Source organism: Ostrinia furnacalis, unplaced genomic scaffold, assembly GCF_004193835.3.
Source record: "Ostrinia furnacalis isolate ACB-3 unplaced genomic scaffold, ASM419383v2 OfSCF2838, whole genome shotgun sequence".
Taxonomy (NCBI): Eukaryota; Metazoa; Arthropoda; class Insecta; order Lepidoptera; family Crambidae; genus Ostrinia; species Ostrinia furnacalis.
In genome coordinates this window covers 255,922-270,478 of record NW_021133077.1, presented here as the reverse complement: position 1 = coordinate 270,478, position 14,557 = coordinate 255,922, and the positions used below count along the sequence as shown (strand labels likewise).

General features: G+C 35.9%; 1 protein-coding gene and 1 non-coding gene across 2 annotated transcripts in view; both read left to right on the top strand.

The window, feature by feature from the left end:
* The window catches only part of Ptx1 (pituitary homeobox homolog Ptx1), a 65,623-nt gene that overhangs the window by 36,558 nt on the left and 14,508 nt on the right, over positions 1-14,557 (top strand). The window contains exon 4 of the mRNA XM_028309876.1: positions 6,182-6,426. Coding sequence (XP_028165677.1) covers positions 6,182-6,426 — 245 coding nt within the window. The remainder of the gene's footprint in view (positions 1-6,181; positions 6,427-14,557) is intronic.
* TRNAL-CAG (transfer RNA leucine (anticodon CAG)) lies at positions 3,713-3,784 on the top strand. Its single transcript has one exon. It is a non-coding gene; the product is annotated as a tRNA-Leu (tRNA).

The following is a 14,557-nucleotide window of genomic DNA, read 5'->3' as shown; positions in this document are numbered from 1 at the left end:
AGACTCAAAAAAGAAAAAAGTTGCAAGAAACTATTCCACTCTTTCAAAAAAAAACACTNAAAAAACTTCTTCTGGTATAAACTGCCAGACTTAAAAAAAGTAGTTTAACTGTAACTTTTATATTTGCAAAAACTAAATTTTAAGTTAGTTGCTAGGACAATAGTTGAAATAAATAGTAATATGCAATCATTATAAAATCAAGAATATTCATCATAGATATAGCACCTGCGACAACACAAATCCATTATGGATTGTGACAGTCTATTTCAGCACATGAAATATGAATGAACCTTTCAAAATCCATACCAAAACGGGTGCGATCGCTCTAAATACCGGACCACACAAAGTGACAAACTTAAAACTGAGAGCAAACCGAGTAAGCGTGGGGAAACCTACGGCAAATAGCGAGCGCGGTTTCCTAATGCCTCCACAAACATTGTAGGGCTGCGCGGGTAACGAAGCCTCGGTATCGATGTTAATTACCGTTTTCAAACTTTTGAAGTAATGCTTAACTATTAATGAAGGGCTGCCTGAGACTAGGAGGAATCAAAGATACCGATTAACTTTCGACGAAATGCTTAAACTGTGAGATGCTAATCCTATGCATCGATATAATAATGGAGGCCTTAAATACCTATAATAGGTAGTTGTGCTCTAGTTATTAGGTACATTTAAGTTGAGGTTATAAAGATACTGTTTAGTTCTGATTTCTTTGGAAAAATCAGATAGGTACACACGTACCTACTGGTAGAGCTGGTACACACCGGTCTCCCCAAAATGCATGTCATGTCATACTTAAAGAAATTAATTAAATTAACCATCTCTGTATTTAAATCTAGGTTTCATTTGTCAGTAATTTCAATTCATAAGGCTCTACATACTCAAAAATGTATGCATATTACGTAAAGTTACCTAAAAAGTGTTCTGCTAAAGTATCGACATTATCGATATTTAATTCATTGCAACACTAAATGATCCGAAAAGTTTCATAATCTTAAAGATATAAAATATCTACTATCAACACCGGTTTAAAAATAACTTATTTAAAAACTCTGTTTTAGTTTGCATAATTTTGAAAACAAAGTTTTTACGACGCCATATTTTCCAAGAGCTTTACGAATCACGATTTCATGCAGCGCTCTAAATTATAATAAAATAATAACTAGAATTTTGGTTATTATGTGTTTATTTTACGGTTAAAATTTCTTTATTTCTCATTATGATTATAAATCGCTTACAAGAGAAAACCAATATTGTTTTACATTATAATTGAATAGGTGAGCGTAAAAAGACTTAGACCAACTTTTAAGTAGTAATATTGTAACAAAACTCGATTAAATCTCAGTAATGGCCCAGTTTTCGAACTCAGAATTCAGCTTGAGTATCTCATTTTCGACTCAAGGATGAATTTAATATGAAAATCTAGTGAAGAAGATGAGTAAAACGCTAAAACGCTCTAGCCAAAATCCTTAATTCATAAACGGCGATATAGAGTCTGCCCTGTAATTATTCTAATAGACCAATGAAAAGTCTCATTAGTTTAGAGCTTTGTTCTGTAGGTAATATGAGACTATGGAGGAAAATCAATGCGCTGTAATAAGGTTTCACAGTATTCACAACAATTTAACTATGTACTCCACCAACTGCCAGCAATCAAATCGGAGTGTACTCGACGCTCTTATGTAACCAGTTAAAAGTAAATAAGTGCGTACATTAAAGGAAACGGCGGTTTTATCTATCGTGTCGAATTCAAGTGGAATGTATCGACACCTAAGTACCTAACACATGTTTGTCGATACGGGTCGGTAGAGCAAAGGTAGTCGATGATGGATGGGCCGGCGGACTCTCAAAGCGTGGCCCGATAACGCATATCAACCCAAACCGATAACAGCAGGGTTGCTCCAATCACTTTTCAGAAAAGTCCACGGAAAAACCGGAGATTAGCGATAATTAATTGCGAATAGAATTGTCAGGTTTAAGCGTATCTGTTGTTGAGCTTATAGATCATCCATCAAAAAGGATTTCTGATAAGGAAGTGTTTTTACAAATTGTTTAGAAACGAAATAGCGATCAAGAATTACGATAGCAAGGTGGTTGCAAGGTTATGTCATATCTTAGAAAATAATCATACTTAGATATGTTTCTTTGTCACCAAAAATAATACATAATGAAGATCTAACTTAAAAAAAAAACACTAGAAAAGAAACATTAGATTTTTAAGATACGCAGTATACTCGTAGTTTACTAATCGAAAGCAAATCTACTCGTGTTACAGCCACATAATGTGCCACACGGTGTTTAGCTTCAGATCTCTACAATAGTTATCTGGTTCTGGTTCTTTGATTTGGTTAGGCTGATTTTTATCACGAACAATGTTCTAACTCGTATTATCTGATAGCGTAAGGTAGTTTTTTTTATTAAAAAGAATTACCTGGAATTATCCTCGGACAATTTATTATTATTCATCTTACATTGTAGACTGTGTAAAGTAGAATGTCCACCACTGGTGCTGAAGCCAGCTATTTTCCAATTTCCCACCACTTGAACTATGTGTCAGCCCTAGTGCATCCCTATCGTGCCAGCCGAGGCCACCACGGGCAAGCCTCGTAATCCGCCTTGTTCATTATCCGCCGAAGACTTTGTCACTGCAGATTGATTATTTCATAAACTGGCCGAATTCACGCCTCGCGTCAATATTGACACGCCTACTGATTACCGAACCTAATTTGTACTATCCCTCGATAGAGGGGATATCAAGAGCAATAGACGCCGATTAACTATCCACTATAGTTGGGGCAGTGCCTGTAGAAAATGTAGGTATAGTTTTCATAATCGATTCGAAAAGTCGCATACGTAAACTCAGTAGGTACGTGGGATTGCTAAGCGATTTTTATATTTCTGTTCTAGCTTTTTGCATTACATTTTCGGTGTCTTGAATAACAAAGAAAGAAGTACCTACATAAATCCAGTAAATATTTTTTTACCTGTGAAAGCTCTATGATTGTTTATTATTTTGACAAATAAAACGTACAGAAAATATCTGTTTACTGTTAAAAAAGTTTTTGTTGCAAAATCCCGTGAGAGTGACAATTTTAAAACGTACAGAGCTTACAGATCTTTTCCATTTCTTATCATAATTTCCCAGATGACAATTGCCTCTCTCTTTTTATGAGATTGGGAACAGTATGGAATTATCACAAGAAAGCATATTTTTATAATAGGTTCTGCTTGCTCAATTATCAGTGAAATCGAGTAAGTGCAGAATGCATCTTCGACTTTTGACTAATAAATATCGATGAAAACATCAACTTACCTTATCGATTTATAAAGAAACGTGATAGGGTGTATAATTATTATGTTAAGTGTTCAATCAAGATACTAAATACCTGCAATAAAAATGTCTTTAATCTTACACAGATAAACTTACCACTGAGTTGTCGAAATATTTACGATAACACTCGTAAATATAATACCTTCGGATATAAATATCCCAATTGAAAGCTTTTAAAATAAATTTAAGTTTTCCAGAAAAGATTTGATAAAGAACATACATTACGACAGGTTTGATGTGGTGACTTAGCTGACCTACTATTGATGCTTAGGTATTAGTTTAAAGATTGTGGGTAATTGGTATGTAAAGAGGAAAAAGGCTGAAAAAGGCCCTGCTTGTTAGGTATGTACCGAAAGCTCTAGCTCGATCTAAAATTTAACCGCCTCTGTGGTCTAGTGGTAAGACTACCTGCTTCAGACGCAGAGGTCCCGGGTTCGATTCCCAGTGGGGGCAGATTTTTCTGTTCGGTTTGGTTGGTGGTAGGGCTTGTTCTAAGTCCGCCTGGCTAACTACCACCATCTTACCTAAGTCTGTCGCCATAACAACAATGTTAACAGCATTATTGTGTTCCGGCAGTTAGAGGTAAGATAGCCAGTTCCTCCGTGGTTGAGGACTCCGGGTGAAGCTCGGTTCCACCTTCGGCCTGATCGTCACTTACCTCGTTGTGGATAAAAAAAAATGTTTGTTTCTTTCTGTGTTTCATCAGGTTATTTTCATAGCCAAAGACGTAAGAAAATAACGAACTTATTCACAAATCACATTTTCAGTAACCGGCATTTTAGTTTTTATTACTGTCTGTTAGTAAGTAAGTAAAAGTAAAGTATTAAAGAAACCTGTCAACGAATGTGAGTTATAGTTGTCCACTAATAACACACCAAAACATGATGATGATCACTTTCCGAAGAGATAAAGCTGCCATTGTCGGTGTGTTTCACCAGGATTTGTCTAAAACAAATATGAGGTTGATTGCGAACGGGTTATCAAAGAATTGATGTTATAACACCGTATCGTGTCCCTGTGCCGATACGATACGAATAGGGTTGTATTTTGAAAAGTAGAGTGATAGTAAAAATAATGGAATCATTCTAATAGGCATTTTTTCCTACGCCCTAGTATTCTAACACAAGAGTCTTAAATGTTTTGTTTTAATTTGACTTTCGATTTACCCAGATAATTATGTCATTTTATTTTAGAGAGAAGTTAGTAGAATAGTTTCTCACAATTTTCTACGAGACGTAGTAACACACTACATACTTACATTTAAACTAAGTTGCACCATTTTACTATAAATTTAACAAACGTGGAAAATCTGTCAAACTCCATACAAAAACACCGGTTATTGTTATAGTAACGGTTAAAGTATGTTGATGCAACTCAGCCTTACTATTTTCCTAGTTGTTGAACTACAAATGCTATGGAAAAACGATATCCCATCCTATCCGGTAATCAAAGAATAACTAAAAGGTTAACAGCTATTTAGGTCATAGGTCATAAATAAAAGTTAACTATCCTCGCAGAAAATAGGAGTTTACTCGTATCTTTTGGCAACCCTAATGGGATGTAAAACAGTTGAAGTGCGCACCATAGTTATGCAATAACACCATCTGTCGGGTTCCATATCATTTTTGCGTCAGTGTGGTTCACTTTATGAACTTGCCAATATTAGCTGTAACCTATGATTATGATGACATTATTTTATCGTATAGAGTACCATATGCTGTAGATAGGCCGACATTAAACATTTTTTCACAAATTATTTTATGTTTTTCGTTTGATTGAACCAAACAAATTGAATAAGTAATTAGAAAAACTGAAAAAATGAGTGATAGTAAATGCAAGCTAGACTATTCATGGCTTACTCTGAGGCATTATAATTTTTAGTATACCTTTGAACGACGAATGAAGAATTAGAGTTTCTGATATAAAAATGTGATTTAGCTAAAGAACATGAGCATCACGATAAACAGTTGTTATGAATACCCATAAATAAGCATTATAATTTTGAATAAAAAATGTAAATCTTACATAAACTGAACTTTCTATTATTTGTTCACATTTTTGATCGGGCAAAAATAGATTTTATAGGTGATATAAATTGTTATGTACAGTGCCATCGCGCTCTAAATAATTTTGGACTTACTATCTATCGCATAGAGTTGAAAAACGTGTACGTTATTGATTGTAACTATATCGTTCATTGAGTACGTTTTTATTTACGGCAGTGTCGTAAAAGTATTAGGTGCGCTTGCGCCTAATCCAGGGTATTAAGGCGCGCTACTGGTAACGAGGATATGAATCTTTTTTTAAATGTACAGTCGACAGCAATTCAAGCTACACATTTTGTTTCAAAATAGCACTTATGACAACTAAATAAGAACCCATAGCATATCTTGACGTGCTCTGTATTTTACACAGCACACAGCATTGGAATGTCTCCATACAGTTAAAAGAAATTGATAGCAGTTTGTAACTATAAACAGATGTTTTTAGTTTCCTTTTTTATTTATTAAAATGTCTTGCCTAGGCTTAGCGTGTTTTGCATAAATCTCGCGGCCCGGTAGTCGTGGACCTGAAGAGTTTTGAAATAAAAAGTGAATTAATAAATTGTGGAAGTTTTTTAAGTATTCAATACAAATTACCAGTAATGTTATCTAAATATGCTTGTGTTACGAGAGGGTTGTGGTGAACCCATACGAGATCGTAATAGACAAGCGGCGGTGGGAATCGAACCCGCGTTCTTCGGATCACAAGTCAGCCAATCCGACAACTTCACCGTTCGGCTATCGTAGCTTCTTTTTCTAACCGAACTAATATCTTAAACCTGTACTGAAACTGTACCTCCTTCCCCAGGTCGTCCCCTAACATCAGAGCCGACAATAAAGACGGAGTCAACGACACCTGGCGTAGGACCTGATGAACCATCGATGGACGACAAAGGTGACAAGAAGAACAAACGCCAGCGACGTCAGCGGACGCACTTCACCAGTCAGCAGCTTCAGGAGCTTGAAGCCACCTTCGCTAGGAACCGCTACCCTGATATGTCCACGAGGGAAGAGATCGCGATGTGGACCAACCTTACGGAAGCGAGAGTTAGGGTGAGTTAACTGAGATTTTTTTTAGAATAATATTATTACAATAGCCAGGGATAGAAGTCGGTGGAAGGTAAGAGAGGAGACCTTGTTTGAAGACGATCCCCAAAGGTTGATATAGACAGGAAGTTAGATTATTACAATAACTTGTATTCGGGAATTAGTCTCTTTCTATCGTAGTTCAGATTTCCGTCCTCAGGATTTACTAGAAACTTGGTCTCACTCTTTATTGAACTCACACCACGACTCTTTAACTAAAGTTTCATGTGATCTCGATGTCGGCCGTTTGGTGTAGTGGTTCTAAAAAAACGGACTACTATGCCGAGAGGTTCCGGGTTCGATTCCCGGCCGGGCAGAAATTGATATGATGAATTTTAATTTCTGTGACGGGTCTGGGTGTTACTATGTATAATATGTATGTATTTAAAAAAAGTATATATGTAGTATATCCGTTAAGCTAGCACCCATAACACAAGCATATTAATTGCTTACTTTGGGGCTAGATAGCGCTGTGTGAAATTGTCGAAAGATATTTATTGTCCGTGGTACATCTATGCACACTACTCATCCCCCATCAATATCAGCAATTAATTGGTAGTATTCAGTTTAATAATGTCTTTTGTTTGAAGAAACTCTTGGTCAGTGGGCATAATTTATAAAATCAACGACGTGAAAAACGTACTTCACTATTTGTTGTTTCAACACCAATATGTGTGCCAGAAAACTGTACATCTCGCACAAATCATCCCATTATTTTCTTTGAAATCTAAACATGTGAAAGCCATAAAAAATATGTTGAATGAGACATTTGTCAGATGCTCGGAGCTAAACGGTTTTTGAGGTGTAAAAACAAGGATGAGAATTTATACCACGATAAATAAAGAGGAACATCCATTTTCATTTAATTTTCAAGCAATTTATTATTGCAAGTTATATATAGCCTACAACGAAATTTCTTCAAATTCAAAAGTTTTTCCAAAGAAAATGAAGACGGGCACAGTAATAGAACTAAATTCCATCTACCTACCTACACATAGGTACCTAGGTAGTAGGTTTTACAGGAAAGTCATTTACAGGACGACATTTTAAGTCAGGTCACATTTGAACGTAAAGAAATTTTCTATTTGAAAAATAATCAAAACATGGCGTTTCAGTTTTGATAACATAAAGTTACCAATAACTCCTTGTCCATGAGATGCCACGACCGCGTTTGTTTGGCAAAATGTGTCAAGTGCGTTTTCGTGATTTATCAGGGTACCGCGACATCGCAAAAGGTGCACCACAATACGATAGATGTTTAGGCTAATCGTCGCATCCGGCGCGCCTTAGGTATTTTTGTGCCGTGCCGGCCGACGGAACACGGGATCCCTTAATCCAGGAGGATTTGAGCCGTCTATTTCGGTCTCTTCATAATCCCCGGCTTAATTTTGATCGCATCCACACTCACTGTCAATAGTTTTGGAAGGCCCGCCAGATTCTGCGGTGGGGACGTATTTGCTGTCCGGATGCATTAGATGCTTTTCGGTTTCTTCGTTATTTCTAGAGTTATTGGAGTAATCTTAAAACACGTGTTCGGTAGATTCTTACGCGGAAATGTGTCTAGTTGGGGAATGTTGGTGCGTAACAAATCTATGTCGATTAGGTAAGTACTATCTGATGGACACGATTTAGAGTTAGGTAAGGAAACGAAAATTCAAAAAGATACACCAACGACATATAACTTTACATATTTTATAACAATAATACAGTGTTGAGTAGGTACAATATTAAAATATATGCCTTTACAGGTGGATACATCATTTCCCATTATCGAACGTTGACTCGAGTTTAAAGTAGGACATTAATTAAAGACAAAATTAAGAAAAGAAACAATAAATATTAGGTACATAATATTCATTCCACACACTTCCTCTTGAAGCGGCGCGCTCCGATTCATCAAAGATATCGATATTATTATATTATATATATTATATTATTATTATTTATTTATTTATTTTTGTACGCTTTGGAGCTCACGGGTCAAAAGTGGCCCGGTCCTTTATAAGGCTTGCGTGGGGATACAGATCCAACACGTAGAGGCCGTTTTAAGCGCAAAATAATCGACAAAAGTGAAAGTGGTGCACATGCTGGATCTAGTCTCCGACTATATCATGGGATGTAGCCAGAGACCATCCCCAGCCTGTGCACAGGAGCTATTGCAGTTATTGGAGAATGGACTAGGGTTATGGATGAAGGATGGATTTATTTATTTATTTATTTATTATTGTATTTATTTGTCCATTTGTTACCAAAGACGCTTGTCCTCGTATTGTCATTAAAATATGACGTCCTAGCCTAGACAATAAATCGAAATAATTTCAAGTGAAAACTGGTCTAATTTCAAGTGAAAAATATTATTCTAGTTATCTTAAAGAGCTTAATAACTGTTAATTGCCATGTACCGTGTGTCCTCATTATATTTTATCAACATTGTTAACCTGTGTTACTTAAGGCAGCCGCGACACAAGCACAGCTTAGTGCAGCAGCCGCTAGATAAGCAAACTGTAATTCTTTTGTTGGCAAATAAAATACTTTTTACTTTTTTTGCTTTTACTTTACTTAATACACTGAAAAAAATGTTTGGTTACTGCTTACACAACAAAAGTGACCACCGAACACTTTGGTTATGAGGAACAAAATGTTGTGTAAATTAAACAAATAATCCTGTAGTGAGCTAGACTTAGTTATAGTTAACACTTAGTTCGGTGGTCACTTTTGTTGTGTAAGCAGTAACCAAACATTTTTTTCAGTGTATCAATTCATATAAAATGAAGACATTTATTGAAATAACACATCAATTAAGAGTTTCATCTCATCTTTAAGTGGGATCATCAACCTGTAATTAGCGGCAGTGTCATCGTATGAGCAAAATTCTTAATTAATACTTACCGCATTTTAAAATTAATTAAAGCTAAATAGCCCGTTTGTTTTTGAGCGCGCGCGCGCAATGCGTACAAAACGCGCACATAATGGTGTTATTAATAGTCAGGTGTAAATCGACACTCGATTGCTAACGAGCCTCAAGTGTTAGATATTAATTTCGAGCAACAGAATCGGCCCTGTGTGTCCATCAAAACATACCAATCTGAAACTTGGGCAGGGTTGCCACTCATGAATTATCTGAATACTTCATTGTTATTATAAACTCTATGTTATAAATTGAAACTGGTAAATTACTAATGACATAGCGCTTCCTAGACCTAGATTGTGAAATCAAAGGTTGTATGTATTTAGTTTAAGTCAGAAAATTCCTAAAAGTGATGAAACCTGCAATATTCTATTAACATGTTTAATTAGAGTTTTCCAATCATATAAAATAGAATATGTATTTTTAAGCGCATTGATTCGTACTTTGTAGAGATTCGAAAATAAAAAATAGGTAGTCTTTTTTTTTCACACCACACAAATAAAAATAAAAGAAATATGAATATGATAATTAGAAATGAAAATAGTTACTTAGTTAGCCGTGACAATTCGTTAGTGATAAAAGTTTGAACAACATCTAGAAAAAAGGTAGTCACGAAAAAATAGTAGAAATAAAATAATATGATTTGCAGGCCTCACCCCTAGTGTGGGGATTAGCGCAGCGCAGCGCGGGATGCGCCCGCGCGCCGTAAATCAGTGCGCCGGCGCACCGATAAATTGCCGCGATATTTTTGTTGCATCGCTGAGGCAATGACCCTCATCGCATTATTGACTCATTAGCACTAATGCATGTTTCCTCTAAACCGAATTACTGTGTCAAATAAAAACAATTTATACTTTTTTTGCAGTTAGTAACAATCTCAATTTACAGACTAGTGTAGGTTTTTGAAGCACTTGTTTGACAACACTATTCGTAGATTAAGTTAAACACGTGGCATAGTTAAATAAGTGCTATAAAGGTAGTGTTATTAATGTTTACTAATCCGTAGCTAAATAATAGGTAAGTAGGAGAACGAAATGTTATGCAGTTTCTCTACCAAAATCAGCATTCTATATGGTCTCGCGTGACTGCTCTCTAAGGCGAAGCAATAGCGGCTCGCACGTTACTCTAATTTCATTAAATATTTTTCAGTTTTAGGCTGGTTTTAGTGTCACGCCGACCGTCCGCGCGGACCCGCTCCGCACGGCCGATCTGTATGAACTTCTAGGGAGCGTTTTAGAGTAATGCGGTCCGGAGGAACCGCTCGCTCCCTAGCAGTTCATACAAATCGGCTGTGCGGAGCGATCCGCACTGACAGTCCGCGTGACACTAAAACCAGCCTTATACTCTATCACTCACCGATTGACTAGTACCCTTTAATAAATAATCTGTGGCAAAGTGATAGATAACAAGGAGATCGAAATGTTCGCAGTTCGCACATCTCCTGTAGTTTCGCTACCAAAATCAGCATTCTATATCGTCTCGCTTGACTGGTCTCTAAGGAAAAGCAAATAGAGCCGCACGTCACTCCAATCGCCCGTGAAATAGCTCCCGACGCATTTTATTCAATATTTTTCAGCTTTATTAATCTCTATCACACACCAATTGACTAGTATCCATTATTAATTTGTAGCAAAGTGAATAAAGTGATAGATAACTAAGTAGGAGATCGAAATGGTNTAGAGGCCGTTTTAAGCGCAAAATAATCGACAAAAGTGAAAGTGGTGCACATGCTGGATCTAGTCTCCGACTATATCATGGGATGTAGCCAGAGACCATCCCCAGCCTGTGCACAGGAGCTATTGCAGTTATTGGAGAATGGACTAGGGTTATGGATGAAGGATGGATTTATTTATTTATTTATTTATTATTGTATTTATTTGTCCATTTGTTACCAAAGACGCTTGTCCTCGTATTGTCATTAAAATATGACGTCCTAGCCTAGACAATAAATCGAAATAATTTCAAGTGAAAACTGGTCTAATTTCAAGTGAAAAATATTATTCTAGTTATCTTAAAGAGCTTAATAACTGTTAATTGCCATGTACCGTGTGTCCTCATTATATTTTATCAACATTGTTAACCTGTGTTACTTAAGGCAGCCGCGACACAAGCACAGCTTAGTGCAGCAGCCGCTAGATAAGCAAACTGTAATTCTTTTGTTGGCAAATAAAATACTTTTTACTTTTTTTGCTTTTACTTTACTTAATACACTGAAAAAAATGTTTGGTTACTGCTTACACAACAAAAGTGACCACCGAACACTTTGGTTATGAGGAACAAAATGTTGTGTAAATTAAACAAATAATCCTGTAGTGAGCTAGACTTAGTTATAGTTAACACTTAGTTCGGTGGTCACTTTTGTTGTGTAAGCAGTAACCAAACATTTTTTTCAGTGTATCAATTCATATAAAATGAAGACATTTATTGAAATAACACATCAATTAAGAGTTTCATCTCATCTTTAAGTGGGATCATCACACAACCTTTAATTAGCGGCAGTGTCATCGTATGAGCAAAATTCTTAATTAATACTTACCGCATTTTAAAATGAATTAAAGCTAAATAGCCCGTTTGTTTTTGAGCGCGCGCGCGCAATGCGTACAAAACGCGCACATAATGGTGTTATTAATAGTCAGGTGTAAATCGACACTCGATTGCTAACGGGCCTCAAGTGTTAGATATTAATTTCGAGCAACAGAATCGGCCCTGTGTGTCCATCAAAACATACCAATCTGAAACTTGGACAGGGTTGCCACTCATGAATTATCTGAATACTTCATTGTTATTATAAACTCTATGTTATAAATTGAAACTGGTAAATTACTCATGACATAGCGCTTTCGAGACCTAGATTGTGAAATCAAAGGTTGTATGTATTTAGTTTAAATCAGAAAATTCCTAAGTGATGAAACGCCTATAAACATGCAACAATCTATTATACAGTGTGAGTCACGTTAAAGTGTACATATGAAAATAGATGAAACTAGACCTATTTTTATCGACAAAAAAGAGGTCAAAATTTTTTTGAGATTTTTTTTTAATTTTTTATAGAATTTTTTATCTTCGAATTACTTATTGTAAAGAAAACGTAATAACTTTTAAACTAAGCGGTATATCCTGATAAAATAAAAACAGAAATAATGCTAAATAATAGGCGATACTAAAAAAATACATAAAATACACAAAAAAGGCCAACAAATAATAAAAAACGACACTTTTTGAAAAAAATCTGCTTCAAAATTCGTGTTTTTTTGGTTATTTGATAAATTTCTCCAAAAAATGCCCCAATAATAGGTGGTTTTTATTACTTTGTATTATTCTCTATCGTATTATCTTTGTAAAACCAAAAATCGCATGTCTCTATCCCTGTCACAACATTTGCTATGATCGTTTGAACAAAGGCCTGCCACAACATTATTCTCTGCTACAGGTAGAGACAATTTTAATTTTAACTAAAATGCTTATTTTACTTCGAAATCTTTTGTTTTTATTTGAAATCTAACTTGTCTTTATCAAAATTACAAATCTAGAGCCATTTTCAGTTTCGTTATTAACGAAGCGTTGAATGGCGCGCCCGGAGAGGCTTAGTTCAAACGATCATTGCAAACGTTGTGATAGGGATAGAGACATGCGATTTTTGGTTATACGAAGGTAATACGATAGAAAATAATACAAAGTAATAAAAACCACTGGTTATAGGGGCATTTTTTGGAGAAATTTATCAAATAACCAAAAAAACACGAATTTAAAAGCAGATTTTTTTCAAAAAGTGTAATTTTTTATTATTTGTTGGCCTTTTTTGTGTATTTTATGTATTTTTTTAGTATCGCCTGTTATTTAGCATTATTATTGTTTTTATTTTATTAGGATATACCGCTTAGTTTAAAAGTTATTACGTTTTCTTTACAATAAGTAATTGGAAGATAAAAAATTCTATAAAAAATTAAAAAAAAATCTCAAAAATTTTTTGACCTCTTTTTTGTCGATAAAAATAGGTCTAGTTTCATCTATTTTCATATGTACACTTTAACGTGACTCACACTGTATACTATAGAATTTTTCAAGCATATAAAATAAAATATGTCTTTATAAGCGCAATGTTTCGTACTTTGTAGAGATTCGAAAATAAAAAATAGATAGCAGTCTTTTTTTACACCATACAAGACAAATTAAAGAAATATGAATATGATAATTAGAAATTAAGATAATTGGTCAGCAGCGATAATTCGTTAGTGATAAAAGTTTGAACAACATCTAGAAAAAAGATAGTCACGAAAAAATAGTAGAAATAAAATAATATGATTTGCAGGCCTCACCCCTAGCGCGGGGATTAGCGCAGCGCAGCGCGGGATGCGCCCGCGCGCCGTAAATTAGTGCGCCGGCGCACCGATAAATCGTCGCGATATTTTTGTTGCATCGCTGAGGCAATGACCCTCATCGCATTATTGACTCATTAGCACTAATGCATGTTTCCTCTAAACCGAATTACTGTGTCAAATAAAAACAATTTATACTTTTTTTGCAGTTAGTAACATTCTCAATTTACAGACTAGTGTAGGTTTTTGAAGCACTTGTTTGACAACACTACTCGTAGATTACGTTAAACACATGGCATCTGCACATTCCAACCGTTGAGCGTTTTTTCGCATTGACTACCTACTCCCAGAATGAACGAAATGTTCGCACATCACGGTAGTTTCGCTATCAAAATCAGCATTCTATATCGTCTCGCTTGACTGGTCTCTAAGGAAAAGCAAATAGAGCCGCACGTCACTCCAATCGCCCGTGAAATAGCTCTCGACGCATTTTATTCAATATTTTTCAGTTATATTAATCTCTATCATCTACCGATTGACTATCATCATCATCATCTCAGCCATAGGACGTCCACTGCTGAACATAGGGCTGCCCCAATGCCTTCCATGTTGCCCGGTTGGAAGCGGCCTGCGTCCAGCGCTTTCCTGGTACCTTTATGATGTCGTCGATCCACCTTGTGGGTGGACGTCCCACGCTGATTGACTATCCTCTACTAATTTATAGCAAAGTGATATGTAACTAAGTAGGAGATCGATATGTTCGCAGTTCGCACGTCTCCCGTAGTTTCGCTAAGAAAATCAGCATTCTATATCGTCTCGCTTGACTGGTCTACAAGGAGAAGCAAATGGAGCCGCATGTCACTCCAATCGCTCG